This window comes from Oncorhynchus clarkii, chromosome 24 (assembly GCF_045791955.1).
Source record: "Oncorhynchus clarkii lewisi isolate Uvic-CL-2024 chromosome 24, UVic_Ocla_1.0, whole genome shotgun sequence".
Taxonomy (NCBI): domain Eukaryota; kingdom Metazoa; phylum Chordata; class Actinopteri; order Salmoniformes; family Salmonidae; genus Oncorhynchus; species Oncorhynchus clarkii.
In genome coordinates this window covers 23119044-23134151 of record NC_092170.1, presented here as the reverse complement: position 1 = coordinate 23134151, position 15108 = coordinate 23119044, and the positions used below count along the sequence as shown (strand labels likewise).

The 15108-nt window shown below is 44.2% G+C and overlaps 1 protein-coding gene across 4 annotated transcripts in view; it reads left to right on the top strand.

Annotated features, from left to right (window-relative positions):
* The window catches only part of LOC139382426 (CXADR-like membrane protein), a 94848-nt gene extending 82962 nt beyond the window's left edge, over nt 1-11886 (top strand). For 3 of the 4 annotated variants that reach the window (XM_071126472.1, XM_071126471.1, XM_071126469.1), the window contains exons 4-8: nt 4752-4953; nt 6056-6223; nt 7530-7652; nt 8200-8341; nt 9086-9739. In XM_071126472.1, the coding sequence (XP_070982573.1) occupies nt 4752-4953; nt 6056-6223; nt 7530-7652; nt 8200-8341; nt 9086-9434 (984 nt within the window). In that variant the 3' untranslated portion in view covers nt 9435-9739. Of the gene's footprint in view, nt 1-4751; nt 4954-6055; nt 6224-7529; nt 7653-8199; nt 8342-9085 lie in introns of all 4 variants that reach the window. The other variant, XM_071126470.1, reaches the window with a different exon arrangement.
* The last annotated feature ends 3222 nt before the right edge of the window (nt 11887-15108 follow it).

The window sequence follows — 15108 nt, the reverse complement described above, 5'->3', positions numbered from 1 at the left end:
GGGCTATTTACCGATAGACTATGTACAGCTGCAGCGATCGGTTAGCTGCTCAGATAGCAGATGTTTGAAGTTGGTGAGGGAGATAAAAGTCTCCAACTTCAGCGATTTTTGCAATTCGTTCCAGTCACAGGCAGCAGAGAACTGGAACAAAAGGTGGCCAAATGAGGTGTTGGCTTTAGGGATGATCAGTGAGATACACCTGCTGGAGGGCGTGCTACGGGTGGGTGTTGCCATCGTGACCAGGGAACTGAGATAAGGCGGAGCTTTACCTAGCATGGACTTGTAGATGACCTGGAGCCAGTGGGTCTGGTGACGAATATGTAGCGAGGGCCAGCCGACTAGAGCATAGAGGTCGCAGTGGTGGGTGGTATAAGGTGCTTTAGTAACAAAACAGATGGCACTGTGATAAACTGCATCCAGTTTGCTGAGTAGAGTGTTGGAAGCTATTTTGTAGATGACATCGCCGACGTTGAGGATCGGTAGGATAGTCAGTTTTACTAGGGTAAGTTTGGCGGCGTGAGTGAAGGAGGCTTTGTTGCGGAATAGAAAGCCGACTCTAGATTTGATTTTAGATTGGAGATGTTTGATATGAGTCTGGAAGGAGAGTTTACAGTCTAGCCAGACACCTAGGTACTTATAGATGTCCACATATTCTAGGTCGGAACCATCCAGGGTGGTGATGCTAGTTGGGCGTGCGGGTGGAGGCAGCTAACGGTTGAAAAGCATGCATTTGGTTTTACTAGCGTTTAAGAGCAGTTGGAGGCCACGGAAGGAGTGTTGTATGGCATTGAAGCTCGTTTGGAGGTTAGATAGCACAGTGTCCAAGGACGGGCGAGAAGTATACAGAATGGTGTCGTCTGCGTAGAGGTGGATCAGGGAATCGCCCGCATCAAGAGCAACATCATTGATATATACAGAGAAAAGAGTCGGCCCGAGAATTTAACCCTGTGGCACGCCCATAGAGACTGCCAGAGGACCGGACAGCATGCCCTCCGATTTGACACACTGAACTCTGTCTGCAAAGTAGTTGGTGAACCAGGCAAGGCAGTCATCAGAAAAACCGAGGCTACTGAGTCTGCCAATAAGAATATGGTGATTGACAGAGTCGAAAGCCTTGGCAATGTCGATGAAGACGGCTGCACAGTACTGTCTTTTATCGATGGCGGTTATGATATCGTTTAGTACCTTGAGCGTGGCTGAGGTGCACCCGTGCCCGGCTCGGAAACCAGATTGCACAGCGGAGAAGGTACGGTGGGATTCGAGATTGTCAGTGACCTGTTTGTTGACTTGGCTTTCGAAGACCTTAGATAGGCAGGGCAGGATGGATATAGGTCTGTAACAGTTTGGGTCCAGGGTGTCTCCCCCTTTGAAGAGGGGGATGACTGCGGCAGCTTTCCAATCCTTGGGAATCTCAGACGATATGAAAGAGAGGTTGAACAGGCTGTTAATAGGGGTTGCGACAATGGCGGCGGATAGTTTCAGAAATAGAGGGTCCAGATTGTCAAGCCCAGCTGATTTGTACGGGTCCAGGTTTTGCAGCTCTTTCAGAACATCTGCTATCTGGATTTGGGTAAAGGAGAACCTGGAGAGGCTTGGGCGAGTAGCTGCGGGAGGGGCGGAGCTGTTGGCCGAGGTTGGAGTAGCCAGGAGGAAGGCATGGCCAACCGTTGAGAAATGCTTGTTGAAGTTTTCGATAATCATGGATTTATCGGTGGTGACCGTGTTACCTAGCCTCAGTGCAGTGGGCAGCTGGGAGGAGGTGCTCTTGTTCTCCATGGACTTCACAGTGTCCCAGAACTTTTTGGAGTTAGAGCTACAGAATGCACATTTCTGCCTGAAGAAGCTGTCCTTTGCTTTCCTGACTGACTGCGTGTATTGGTTCCTGACTTCCCTGAACAGTTGCATATCGCGGGGACTATTCGATGCTATTGCAGTCCGCCACAGGATGTTTTTGTGCTGGCCGAGGGCAGTCAGGTCTGGAGTGAACCAAGGGCTATATCTGTTCTTAGTTCTGCATTTTTTGAACGGAGCATGCTTATGTAAGTTGGTGAGGAAGTTACTTTTAAAGAATGACCAGGCATCCTCAACTGACGGGATGAGGTCAATGTCCTTCCAGGATACCCGGGCCAGGTTGATTAGAAAGGCCTGCTCACAGAAGTGTTTTAGGGAGCGTTTGACAGTGATGAGGGGTGGTCGTTTGACTGCGGATCCGTAGTGGATGCAGTCAATGAGGCAGTGATCGCTGAGATCCTGGTTGAAGACAGCGGAGGTGTATTTGGAGGGCCAGTTGGTCAGGATGACGTCTATGAGGGTGCCCTTGTTTACAGATTTAGGGTTGTACCTGGTGGGTTCCTTGATGATTTGTGTGAGATTGAGGGCATCTAGCTTAGATTGTAGGACTGCCGGGGTGTTAAGCATATCCCAGTTTAGGTCACCTAACAGAACAAACTCTGAAGCTAGATCAAGCTAGATCAATTCACAAATGGTGTCCAGGGCACAGCTGGGAGCTGAGGGGGGTCGGTAGCAGGCGGCAACAGTGAGAGACTTATTTCTGGAGAGAGTAATTTTTAAAATTAGTAGTTCGAACTGTTTGGCTATGGACCTGGAAAGTATGACATTACTTTGCAGGCTTTCTCTGCAGTAGACTGCAACTGTTATAGTTGGGTATGGAAATCTCAGAATTTTTGGTGGCCTTCCTGAGCCAGGATTCAGACACGACAAGGACATCAGGGCTAGCAGAGTGTGCTAAAGCAGTGAGTAAAACAAACTTAGGGAGGAGGCTTCTGATGTTGACATGCGTGAAACTAAGTCTTTTTCGATCACAGAAGTCAACAAATGAGGGTGCCTGGGGACATGCAGGGCCTGGGTTTACGTCCACATCACCTGCGGAGCAGAGGAGGAGTAGTATGAGGGTGCGGCTAAAGGCTTTCAAAACTGGTCGCCTAGAGCGTTGGGGACAAAGAATAAAAGGAGCAGATTTCTGGGCATGGTATAATATATTCAGGGCATAATGCGCAGACAGGGGTATGGTGGGGTGCGGGTACAGCGGAGGTAAGCCCAGGCACTGGGTGATGATAAGAGAGGTTGTATCTCTGGACATGCTGGTTGTAATGGGTGAGGTGTGGGACAAAGGAGGTATCAGGGGTATGAAGAGTGGAACATCTCCCTCCCATGTGTGGGAGGTGGGACAAAAAAGGTATCAGGGGTATGAAGAGTGGAACTAGGGGCTCCATTCTAAACTAAAACAATGATAACTAAACTGAACAACAGTATACAAGGCATATTGACATTTGAGAGAGACATACAGCGAGGCATACAGTAATCACAGGTGTTGATTGGGAGAGCTAGCTAAACCAGTAGGTTTAGACAACATCAATTAGACAACATCAATACTGCCAGCTCTTAATATAATAAAAATGGATCCATCCTATCACCCACCTTTTATCTTCTACCCGAGTCTAAAAACTGTCCTAATGTAATTACTTGTCTTCTAGCTCTCAGAAGATGTTAAAGTTTCAGTTTCTGTTTTGATTTAGTACATTTCATTAAGAAAAAACTAACATCTGATAACAGTAATACTGTGAAATCTCAACAGGCCTTATCAGATGAAAGAGATTTCTAATTTATTTGAAAGTCATTCATTTACACACTGATCTGTTGATTAGCAATGAGAGATTTGGTTCCACAAGGGAAGGGAGGAGGGAGAGAAGGGAGAAGGGAGGAGGGAGAGAAGGGAAGAAAGGGGAAAACAAATGTCTTTGATACCTCTGAAGAGGCTGGCACATTGCATTGAATATTTAACGAGGAGATAACATTGAAGGCACCATTAATTAAAATGAAACGTCTGAACATTTTATTAGAAACGAGACTGTGCCTGTAGCGGAATTAATAAATCATTATTTTATTTCAGCTGGAAGGTCGTGTTGAAATGGAAAAGAGCAGCTTGTCAACATTTAGCCTCTGTTGCCGAGTGTACAGGCTACATGTGTCAGGAGCACAGAGGGGAGAAAAATCCCGAGCAAGGGCAGGGTTCACTGGCGCTGACCTGGGGATGCGTATGCTAATGGTGCTACACACCCATAAGCCCATCCTGAGGCCGTCCACAGACAAGGGGAACATTGAGAACTCTGATGTTGGATGCTGTATTGAATTCAATTGCGCATTAGACAGACCACTCATTCCACCTCTCATAAACAAATGTTCAGAGCCACAAGCACAAACACATACACACCTGCAAATACTGTACACTCCACATCCAAAATGGATGAACACAGCAGGAGTGTGCCCATAGGCAAATGCACAGTAACTTGAACCTCATAGCGTGTGTGTGTGTGTGTGTGTGTGTGTGTGTGTGTGTGTTTGTGTGTGTGTGTGTGTGTGTGTGTGTGTGTGTGTGTGTGTGTGTGTGTGTAAATGGGCAGACGTCACCTGCGAGCGCAGCAGGTAAACCCAGCTCCGATGGCACTGATGTGCTGTGGCACCAGCGTTTAGCAGTCCCCATCTGCAGGCTCTCACTTGCCCTGAGTAATAGGCTGCTGTGACAGCTGTGTTTGATGCCGTTGTGTGTGTGTTTTTACAAGGTAGAGAGAGTGAAAGACAAATAGAGGGTACATGTCTGTACTGTATGTGTATGTGTCTTTATGAGCAAGCAGTGTCCATGCATGTCTAAATCCACATACAGAGCTGATGCCTTTACATATCCCCCTGCATACAGCTCTCTGTGTGTCTCATTGTCTCTCTCCCCAACCCAGATCATCACGTTTTTCGGGGGCCAGGTTTACACCAACGAGGTGACCAGCGGGACCAGTCGTCTGTCTTTCGCTGGGGACTACCTGAAAGGAGACGCCTCCCTGCTCCTCAGTGACTTACAGCTGACCGACTCTGGGGAGTACTACTGCAAGGTCAAGATGGGGGGAAAGTACCACTGGAGCCAGGTCAACCTCATAGTGCTGGGTGAGTCTGCTCTCCAGCTTTGTCTCTCACACACACTAATCAATAGGGAATTAGCAGGCACATTTCCTCTCTCATGCTGACTGATCTAATGATTCAATTTGATTCAGATGGAGTGATTCGATTTAGATTTTTTTTATTTGGCCTTGTTTCTCCATTGTGAGGGTCTCAGATGTATGGTTGCTGAGGCACATAGAAGTAACATAATCTAATATATGTCAAAAAATGGCTGGCATTGGGGATTGACCTCTTGTCAGCTTGAAACAGATGATGCAGAATTTAGTTGTTAAACATTAGGAGATTATTTTGCTACCATGATATGAAAATACGTTTTCTGTCATCAAATATACTGCAGACAAGCTCTTTATGATGATTTAATATTTGTTATCTGTTTATAATTATTAAACACCATACAGAGTTCTGAGCCGTCATTCAGCTTTCATAACTATTATGACAAATCCAGTTGGGCTGCTTTAGAGGGGAAAAAAAACCCATTGTTGTTTTATTTGTTCTGTTTAGTTTTTTCATTGTGTCCTCGCTCTGCCTGCTCCAGCTGCAGATAGATTGGTCTAACTGGCCCTGACAGAGCTGTGAGATGTACTGCAGAATCCCCGGCACTCTCCTCAGCCCCTTCATTATATCTCTTACTGAGCGTGGGAGCAGCATGTTCACCATGCCGGTTAGACTGGGAGGGAAGGGATGGAGGGGAGGGATGGAAGGAGGAAGGGGTGGAGGGTTGGAGGGATGGGTTAAGGGATGGATGGAGAGATATAAGGAGGACTGGAACAGCTGCTGTGAAGCAGCCATAGAGCTAGAGAAGGGCTGGCCATATAGTGACCCTCAGGCCACAGGAACTCAGGAGCACAGCACTCTCTCCTGACCTGTCTCTGTCTGCAGGCTTTCAAAACCAACTCACAGTCACTTATTGATCGAGGTTTGGGGCCTTTAACACAACTTGTAATCACAGCATTGGCTTCCATGAGAAACAAACAGGCTACTGTTACACTCAAGAATCTTTAAGTATTATTTCCTGTTTACACATGCTGCTACAGTATTATAATGTTATTTGTAGTGTTTTATAACTACTGTTCTGTTGTTTCTACAGTGAAGCCCTCTAAGCCACGATGCTGGATGGACGGCAGGCTGCTGGAGGGCAGTGATGTTAAACTGAGCTGCAAATCCAGTGACGGCTCAGACCCTATCAAATACAATTGGGAGAGGGTGCTGGATAAGGGAAAGAGTGTTGGGAACCTCCCCCTACTGGCACTGAGAGGTAAGTAGATTGTAGATTGTACACTTGCTGTACCCCACTTCATCCATGTGCATGTGAAACACAGGTCCCCTAAAGAGGACATTACATAGTATGTGATATTTTGATGATAGTATTTCCCAGAATACATTTTTATCCCCGAACACTTAAATTCCAGTCTGCCTCCGAAACGGCAATTCAGCCTGTGTTCCCCAACTGGCAGCCTAATTTGTTCCCGCGGCTGATTTTATTTGGACATAAAAGACTGTAAAATCACCAGCAAATCAGCTCTGAATGATTTTAATTTTGAAAATCTGTTCAAAAGTACTCCCACGCATAATAGAGAGATATATGTGATTGTATACAAATGTAAGCAAGGTTTGAAATTATTATGTTTTATGCATTTATGCATTCTACAAATTATTACTAATTATGACCCCGTGACCTTCCACTCAAGAAGAAAATCAGCCCGTGACTGAATCTATTTGATAATCCCTATCCTAGACGCATCTACCCCTTTGAGGCACAAAATACACTTTCACTGCATTTCAGTTTTACCACCTATTCTCCCCACTCAACTCGCATTAGTGATGACACGTGCCCATGCCAAAAGCCTAGAAATTAATGACCTCCATGATACAACATCTGTTCAGTCTAATTCGTTTTCATTGGGCGATACAATGCACCGTCGTGGCCCATTATTTATGGGTGGTGGTGAAAGGTAATATCACATGGCTGTCATGACAGGGATGTCTAAGGGACTCTTAGCCATGTAAATCTCCATCGTTGTCTCAGACAAACTCTTTAAACTCCCCCTAAATTCCCCCAGGGTCTACGAGCCCGGTGGTCTTCAATCACCAGAGTCACTCTGAGCATGATTACACCCAATCTCTCAGAGGCCAAGATCAACATTTGCGAGTTCCTCTCCTCTTGCTCCATCCCACTGAGTGTGATACCTCAGAGCTGACACGCTATTGCAGACAGGAATGGTTAGCCCAAAACAGACCTGAGTCAGTTCTAACTAGGCTCAACACTCATCAATACAATTTAATACAGCCTCACAATGCATTTGTCTTGCTGCTGGTCTGTACTATATTATCATAGAATGGAGTGGATCAGAGCTGAGTAGACTTTGATATGAAGTACAGTACTTCACTGCAAGGATTTATTAGATGCTGTTAATCAAATTGCTCTTCAAGATCATGCTAACTGTAGAAGTGCTTGAAACCATTGTAGTGGACATACATGTACAAACTGCACCATAGACCCCGGTCCTATCAGCTTTCCTAAGTTGAGCAGGTTGTTAAATCACAGTCTATCTCTCCTACAGATCTGAAGAATCCAGAGATCGTCACCCTGCGGAACCTGACGAAGGACAGTACAGGTGTCTACAAGTGCACTGCCAGCAATGACGTTGGCGAGGAGAACTGCATCATCGAGGTCACCATGCAGTGTGAGTAGAGAGAGCTGCTCTCCGGCTCCGCACCACACCATGCTATGATGGTGATGGATGACGGTAGTTTCCAACAGCACCTGGACATTGTTTTTTCCTCGCTCCACTCCCCTGCGCCTCAGTAACACAACACTGGGGACTGTACCGTTAAAACAGTGGCAATTGGTCATCGACTTCGCTCAAACAGTAATGTTTCAATGTCACGGTAATAGATTTCCAGAAAGGCACAGGAATTTTAAGGTCACAACAGGGTGAAATGTTGGGGACATGATTTATAAGTTAACACAGCAACAGAAATGGTTTGATAGCATTTTGTTAGATTCATAGTTTTGTAGGGAACACATAATACACACAACACACGCAAAATCTATCATCCACAAATTCACAGGATTTACCTATCGGGACTAAATCATTGTTTTTAAAGGGATTGTTTACGTGAGAAGCATCAATATTTGCGTGTGGATACTATATGTACAGGTGCATGGTAGTTTTAGTATGGTAGTTTTCCGCTGCCCTTCTGAGGTCAAAAATGTGTGATGATCCACAGATGTTCGAGGGATGGGCGTGCTGGCAGGTGCCGTGGTGGGCGTCTCCTTTGGTGTTCTCCTCATCATCCTAATCATCTGGCTCGTCTTCCGCAAGAAGGAGAAGAAGAGGTACGAGGAGGAGGAGACTCCCAATGAGATCAGGTCAGTCATTTTCTTCTTCTTCCTGCATCTCTTTCACTCTTTTTCTGTCTAACTTTTTAAATACTGAAGCGTGTATGTGCACGTGCGTGTGTGTCTGTAATAGATCTCTCATTGTCAAGCGTAGTATTTATTGGTTTCTGAGAGCCATCCTTTTCACACCTCTCTGCTCCCGTGCCCAGAGCTTCTCTCCTCTCCAGAGCAGCCATAAGCAGGCAGCAGGGCCTAAGTGCGGATTGAGGCCGTGTTTGACTCCCAGAGCGAGATTTACAGTAAACTGGGGCCTCCAGGCTGCTAATGGCGCAGCTTGTTACAGCAGAAGAGAAAACAATTCACTGCTTGGAGGCTGTGTAGCTGCTTATTTGCCGGTGTTTAGATAAATAATGCAGACTACGGGGAGGTGTTTCCTTTTTACATGTCATGTTTAACCACTGAGCGGGTGGGATGGGATGGGGCAGTTTTCTGAAGTGGGGTCAGTGACCGTGGGGCCAGTGTAATGTAGTGGATTAAGACCTAGACGAGTTGGACTATGTGTCAGACCCAGATAATAATGCAGCAAGTGCAGTGGAGCGTCACCAAACCCTTTTCTCTGATTGTGTAAGATCGTTTTCTCCACTGGCTCTCCTCAGAAAGGCCGTAGAGTTTGTCTAAGTTTATGTTTGTCTCTGTGTGCATGCTTGGGGTCATGACTGGCCAAATCTAAGTAGCTCTTGTTTGTTCTTGTTTTTGATTTGTGTATCTGTGCAGGGAGGATGCAGAGGCTCCCAAGGCCAAGCTGGTGAAGCCCAACTCTCTGTCCTCGTCCCGCTCTGGCAGCTCCCGCTCCGGGGCCTCCTCAACACAGTCCATGGTGCACAACACTGCCCCCCACGGGCACCGCCCTCGGCCCCCAGCGATAGCTGCCCTTAAGGAGAATGGACAGCCCCCTGACTTCCCCCAGTCCCCCCCAGCATACACAACGGTTGTACCCCCCATCAAGACCCCTGAGCCCCCTGGCACCCCCAAATTCAACATCAACTCCAGGAAACAGATCTCTGGGCCCACTCCCCCCACTCTCATGGTCCCTGCCCAGACCACGGCCTTTCAAACTGTGTAGGATGGAGAAGAAAGTCCATCCTGGCTATGTTGATGTGTAAAACCCACCCCTTCAAAGACACAAACTCTTCCGTTAAACAACGAAATGCAAGTAGTAAAAGGATGTAATTAAGATAATCAATAATATAAACCCCAAAACTTTTAATGAATGCATACTTTAAAAGGGAAAATAAGAAATGCTTGCCCCCTACTGAATAAAAAACAAAAACAAAAAAACTGAGACAGAACACATTTTTGTTTGTCTCGTGGCTAAATAACTTATTTTTACACTTTTCTTTCTACTTTGAAGTCATGGGAAGCAATGAGCGAGCACAGCGCTGTGTGCGGTGAGGTGTAAGAAAAACCCAGAGTGGAGCTTTTATTTATCAAATCAAAAGGACAGGAAGAGTGCAGAGAAAAAGGAAGAAAGAAGGAATGGGTTGAGAAAAGAGATCCAAAGTCTGCACCAGGTGCCGGTGGAGACACGCAGCTGACGACATGACGGAGGGATGAGGGCATGAAATACTGAGAGAGAACCACGCCTCTTTATTTTGGCCTAGTGGTGTCTCTGACTCATCCAACCACACCACTCCCAACAGGCAGACACACCGGAGCTTCTAGCCCCCACTACAACCACACACCCCTGGCTTTCTGACAGAGAGCATGCTGTGTGCCCTGTGAGGAGAGAAACCTCTAGATCAACCCTCCAGAACACAGGCGGCCGATGGCACCTTATTTGGAGAGGACGGGCTCATAGTAATGGCTGGAATGAAATACATGGAATGGTATCGAACACGTCAAACACATGGTTTCATTGTGTGATGCTATTAAATGCACTCCATTCCAGCCATTATTATGAGCCGTCCTCCCCTTAGCAGCCTCCTGTGCTCCAGACTCTGTGATGCTTTACGGACTCCATGACGACATCTGAGACACATCATGTTCCATGGTCCTGACCCCATTCAGAGAACAGCTAATTTGCTTTTCTCAATAGGAGAAACTTTAGCCACATTCATAGGATGTAGCACTGACATGGTAGTCAGAGTTCTGATGAAACTTTTATTTTTTTCACCACATCCTCTCTCAGCTCTGTAGATTGGTAATTCCAGTCCTCTGGGTCTAGAGTGCTGTCACACTGTTCCCCAATCCCTAGCAAACACAGTTGATTAAACGAATTGAATTCTAAACTGAGCATCATGATTAGTTGATAATTGGAGTCAGGTGTGTTAGCTTGGGCTGGGGCAAAAGTGTGACACCAATCAGGCCCCTGAGGACTGGCGTTACCATCCCATATGGTACGGAAACTCCTCCCCAAAAACGGATGAATTGGGTGTTAACGTACAGTAAATAGAGACACATGACTGAATATACTGAATAATAAAAATAACTTTAAGACAAAGGAGGTTTAATATCTGTTTAATTTCAGGTTGTGAAGGGTGACAGACAGCTGTGTCTCAGCCTGAGGAAGTGCCACCAATCCCCAGGATGGGTCATCGTTGCTTTATTTACTCATTTATTTACCTCCACTGTTTTGCAATGTTACGGAAACCAAAACCTGTCAAAAAGTCAATGAATGTGTGTTGAACAAAGATGGTCACTATGATTATTTTCTATGCTTTGTAAGGTACTGAATAGAAGGAAGTAAAACATAGTTAGAGAGACACAAATGACATTGAAGTTAAGAAATACTGTGGATGATTGAATAGAGGAAGGAGTATGATTCTAGGGACTATTGTACAGTGTGCATGGTTCCACCCCTGGTAGGTACTCTCCTTGGATCCACAACAACAGAGTGCCACTCGATTACTGTCTCATTGTTTTGATAGTTTCTCTGTACATTCTCTGTACATTGGCCAAGCTTTGGCATCAGCCATCCCCTTTGTTGTACATCTGTCCGACCCTGTGCAGTTTGAATGAAGTAGGCTATTTAGTGTGCCTTTGCAATCCCTATCCCTGGTGATGGTTTCTTTGTCTGTCCTTATCATGAATGCACATGTGGTTTGAGTTATGTGTTGATCCAGCTTTGGGAATCTACTGCCAAAACACAGTGAGACGGTGGCATTAACCAAACCTGTGGGATTATATGTATCTGATCAGAGTCCATCTGCGCTCTTTTAAGGTCCTTACTACTGAAAAGGGTCTGTTGCAGGTGCGTAGGAGTCAAAGTAACAATACTGGACGAGATAGAGACCTGCACCTTGTCGAAAAAAGAATAGATCCAAAACTTAGGCTTGAATGCAAAATCAAGATGTTTATTGAAACATCATGGTGTCCAAAGAATATAGCATAGTGCATAAATAAAATGTGAAAACAAAACACAAATGTTTCTTCCTCAGGCCATCAGTGGACATTTTCAGCACACACCTGGTTTCTATTTCAATGATACTTGCATGTCACATGGGCAAGAAAATACATCAGAAAATCTATAAAGTAGTACCTAGTACAATAGAATGCATGATCTAGATTAGATACAATTGCGGACAGAGAGAAATCATCAACTATTACTTATAGAACAATATAGAACACAGTACAATGTGAACATTTCCTCAAAATAAATAACACAGGATTGTAAGAGTAGGGAGCTAGAGACACCACTAGCTGGGGGTATCGTACACAAATAGTTGCAGAAAACACTTCAATAACAATTATTAATTCATGCCTAAAATAGAATATGACGTTAGAAGACCTGCATGTGGATACTGTTTGATAGTGTATTGTTTTCCAGTGGCAGAGCTGTTGAATACGCTCACTTTGTAATAGGTATCCTTACATGCTGCACAACTACGACAGAGGTAGAAGCCAGTCACCTGGTGTCAGTCCCTGACATTCCTGGCCCTGTAGTGTGAAAAGAGAGGAGGGTCAGAGAAAATCTTTTGGCAAGCAGGATCAGCAATAAGCACATTCCAATGCTACTTAATAGCTCCCTTGATGTCATCACTCACAGAACAATATGTAACAGTACAGACATGAATGTTTTTTATTTTATTAATTTTTGTATTACTTTTATCCCTTCTGGTAGAGGTCTCATCAATGGTACGTACTCTACTGAGAGCACTAGAGGCATGTAGGCTTTGTATACAAAGTAGTGGACAAAGACCCTGACTGAAGGCGTACAAGGGTATCCCGGAAGAATATCTCGCTATGACTAATCTCTGCTGTAAACTAGATCATATGTAACCCAATCACAATGCAGAATGTGTACATCTCCATAATGAGACAACATTCCATGCCAAGGGAATGATGTACATTATAAATCTTCTTCAGGATCGGTGGGTCCCCTGCGGGACAGTTGAGTTAACGAAGGCTAATGTGATTAGCATGAGGTTGTAAGTAACAAGTGAACATATCTGATATTGTCTGAAAGCTTAAATTCTTGTTAATCTAACAGCACTGTTTACAGTAGCTATTACATTGAAATAATACCATGCTATTGTTTGAGGAGAGTGTACCGTTTTGAACATTAAAAGTTATTAATGAACAAATTAGGCACATTTGGGCAGTCTTGATACAACATAATGAAAATGAATGCAATGGTTCATTGGACCAGTCTAAAACATTCACATACACTGGTGCCATCTAGTGGCCAAAATCTAAATTCCACCTGGGCTGGAATAATACATTATGGCCTTTCTCTTCCATTTAAAAAATGATGGTACAAAAAAATACAAAACTTTTTTTATTTGTATTATCTTTTACCAGATCTATTGTGTTATATTCTCCTACATTCCTTTCACATTTCCACAAACTTCAAAGTGTTTCCTTTCAAATGGTACCAATAATCTGCATATCCTTGCTTCAGGGCCTGAGTTACAGGCAGTTGAATTTGGGTATGTCATTTTAGGCAAAAATGGAAAACAATGGTACAACCCTTCAGGGCCACACCAACACCCACACATTCTCATGTTAGCCGCTCATTCAAGGGAGAAGAATAGTAGGACCAGCTAGGCATAACCTATCTGAATGGAAAAGACTGCAGTGTAGACACGCAGTGTTTATATTAGTTTCTGTGACTTGCAGTATACAGTTGAAGTTGGAAGTTTACATACATTTAAACAAATACATTTAAACTCAGATTTTCAGAATTCCTGACATTTAATAATTGTTGAAATTCCCTGTCTTAGGTCAGTTAGGATCACCACTTTATTTTAAGAATGTAAAATGTCAGAATAATTGTAGAGAGAATTATTTATTTCAGCTTTTATTTCTTTCATCACATTCCCAGTAGGTCAGAAGTTTACATACAGTCAATTAGTATTTGGTAGCGTACCTTTAAATTGTTTAACTTGGGTGAAATGTTTTAGGTAGCCTTCCACAAGCTTCCCACAATAAGTTGGTGAATTTTGGCCCATTCCTCCTGACAGAGGTCGTGTAACTGAGTCAGGTTTTTAGGCTTCCTTGCTCACTCACACTTTTTCAGTTCTGCCCACACATTTTCTACAGGATTGAGGTCAGGGCTTTGTTATGGCCACTCCAATAACTTGACTTTGTTGTCCTTAAGCCATTTTGCCACAACTTTGGAAGCATGCTTGGGGTCATTGTCCATTTGGAAAACCCATTTGCAACCAAGCTTTAACTTCTTGACTGATGTCTTGAGATGCTGCTTCAATATATCCCCATAATTTACCGACCTCATGAAGCCATCTATTTTGTGAAGTGCACCAGTCCCTCCTGCAGCAAAACACCCCTACAACATGATGCTGCCACCCCCGTGCTTCACGGTTGGGATGGTGTTCATTGGCTTGCAAGCCTCCCCCTTTTTCCTCCAAACATAATGATGGTCATTATGGCAAAACTGTTAAATTTTTTGTTTCATCAGACCCGAGGACATTTCTCCAAAAAGTATGATCTTTGTCCCCATTAGTCTGGCTTTTTTTATGCCGGTTTTGGAGCTGAGCGGCCTTTCAGGTTATGCCGATATAGGACTCGTTTTACTGTGGCTATAGATACTTTTGTACATGTTTCCTCCAGCATCTTCACAAGGTCCTTTGCTGTTTTTCTGGGATTGATTTGCATTTTTCATACCAAAGTACATTCATCTCTAGGACACAGAACGCATCTCCTTCCTGAGCAGTATGGAGGCTGCCTGGTCCCATGGTGTTTTTACTTGCGTACAATTGTTTGTACAGATGAATGTGGTACCTTCAAGCATTTGGAAATTGCTCCCAAGGCTGAACCAGACTTGTTTCTAAGGTCTTGGCTGATTTCTTTTGATTTTCCCATGATGTCAAGCAAAAAGGCACTGAGTTTTAATGGAGGCCTTGAAATACATCCACAGGGACATCTCCAATTGACTCAAATTATGTCAATCAGAAGATTCTAAAGCCATGATATAATTTTCTGGAATTTTCCAAGCTGTTTAAAGGCACAGCCAACTTATTGTATGAAAACTTCTGACACACTGGAATTGTCATACAGTGAATTCTAAATGAAATAATCTGTCTGTAAAGAATTTTTGGACAAATTACCTGTGTCAGGCACAAAGTAGCTGTCCGAACCGACTTGCGAAAACTATAGTTTGTAAACAATAGATTTGTGGAGTGGTTGAAAAACAAGTTTTAATGACTCCAAGCTAAGTGTATGTAAACTTCCGACTTCAACTCTATGTCTATTATGGAAATCAATTAACTTTCACATGCAGCAATCTTGTTTTCTCTAGTGGTAACAATGCCCGTCCATACTCATCTAGGCCTCTGGAA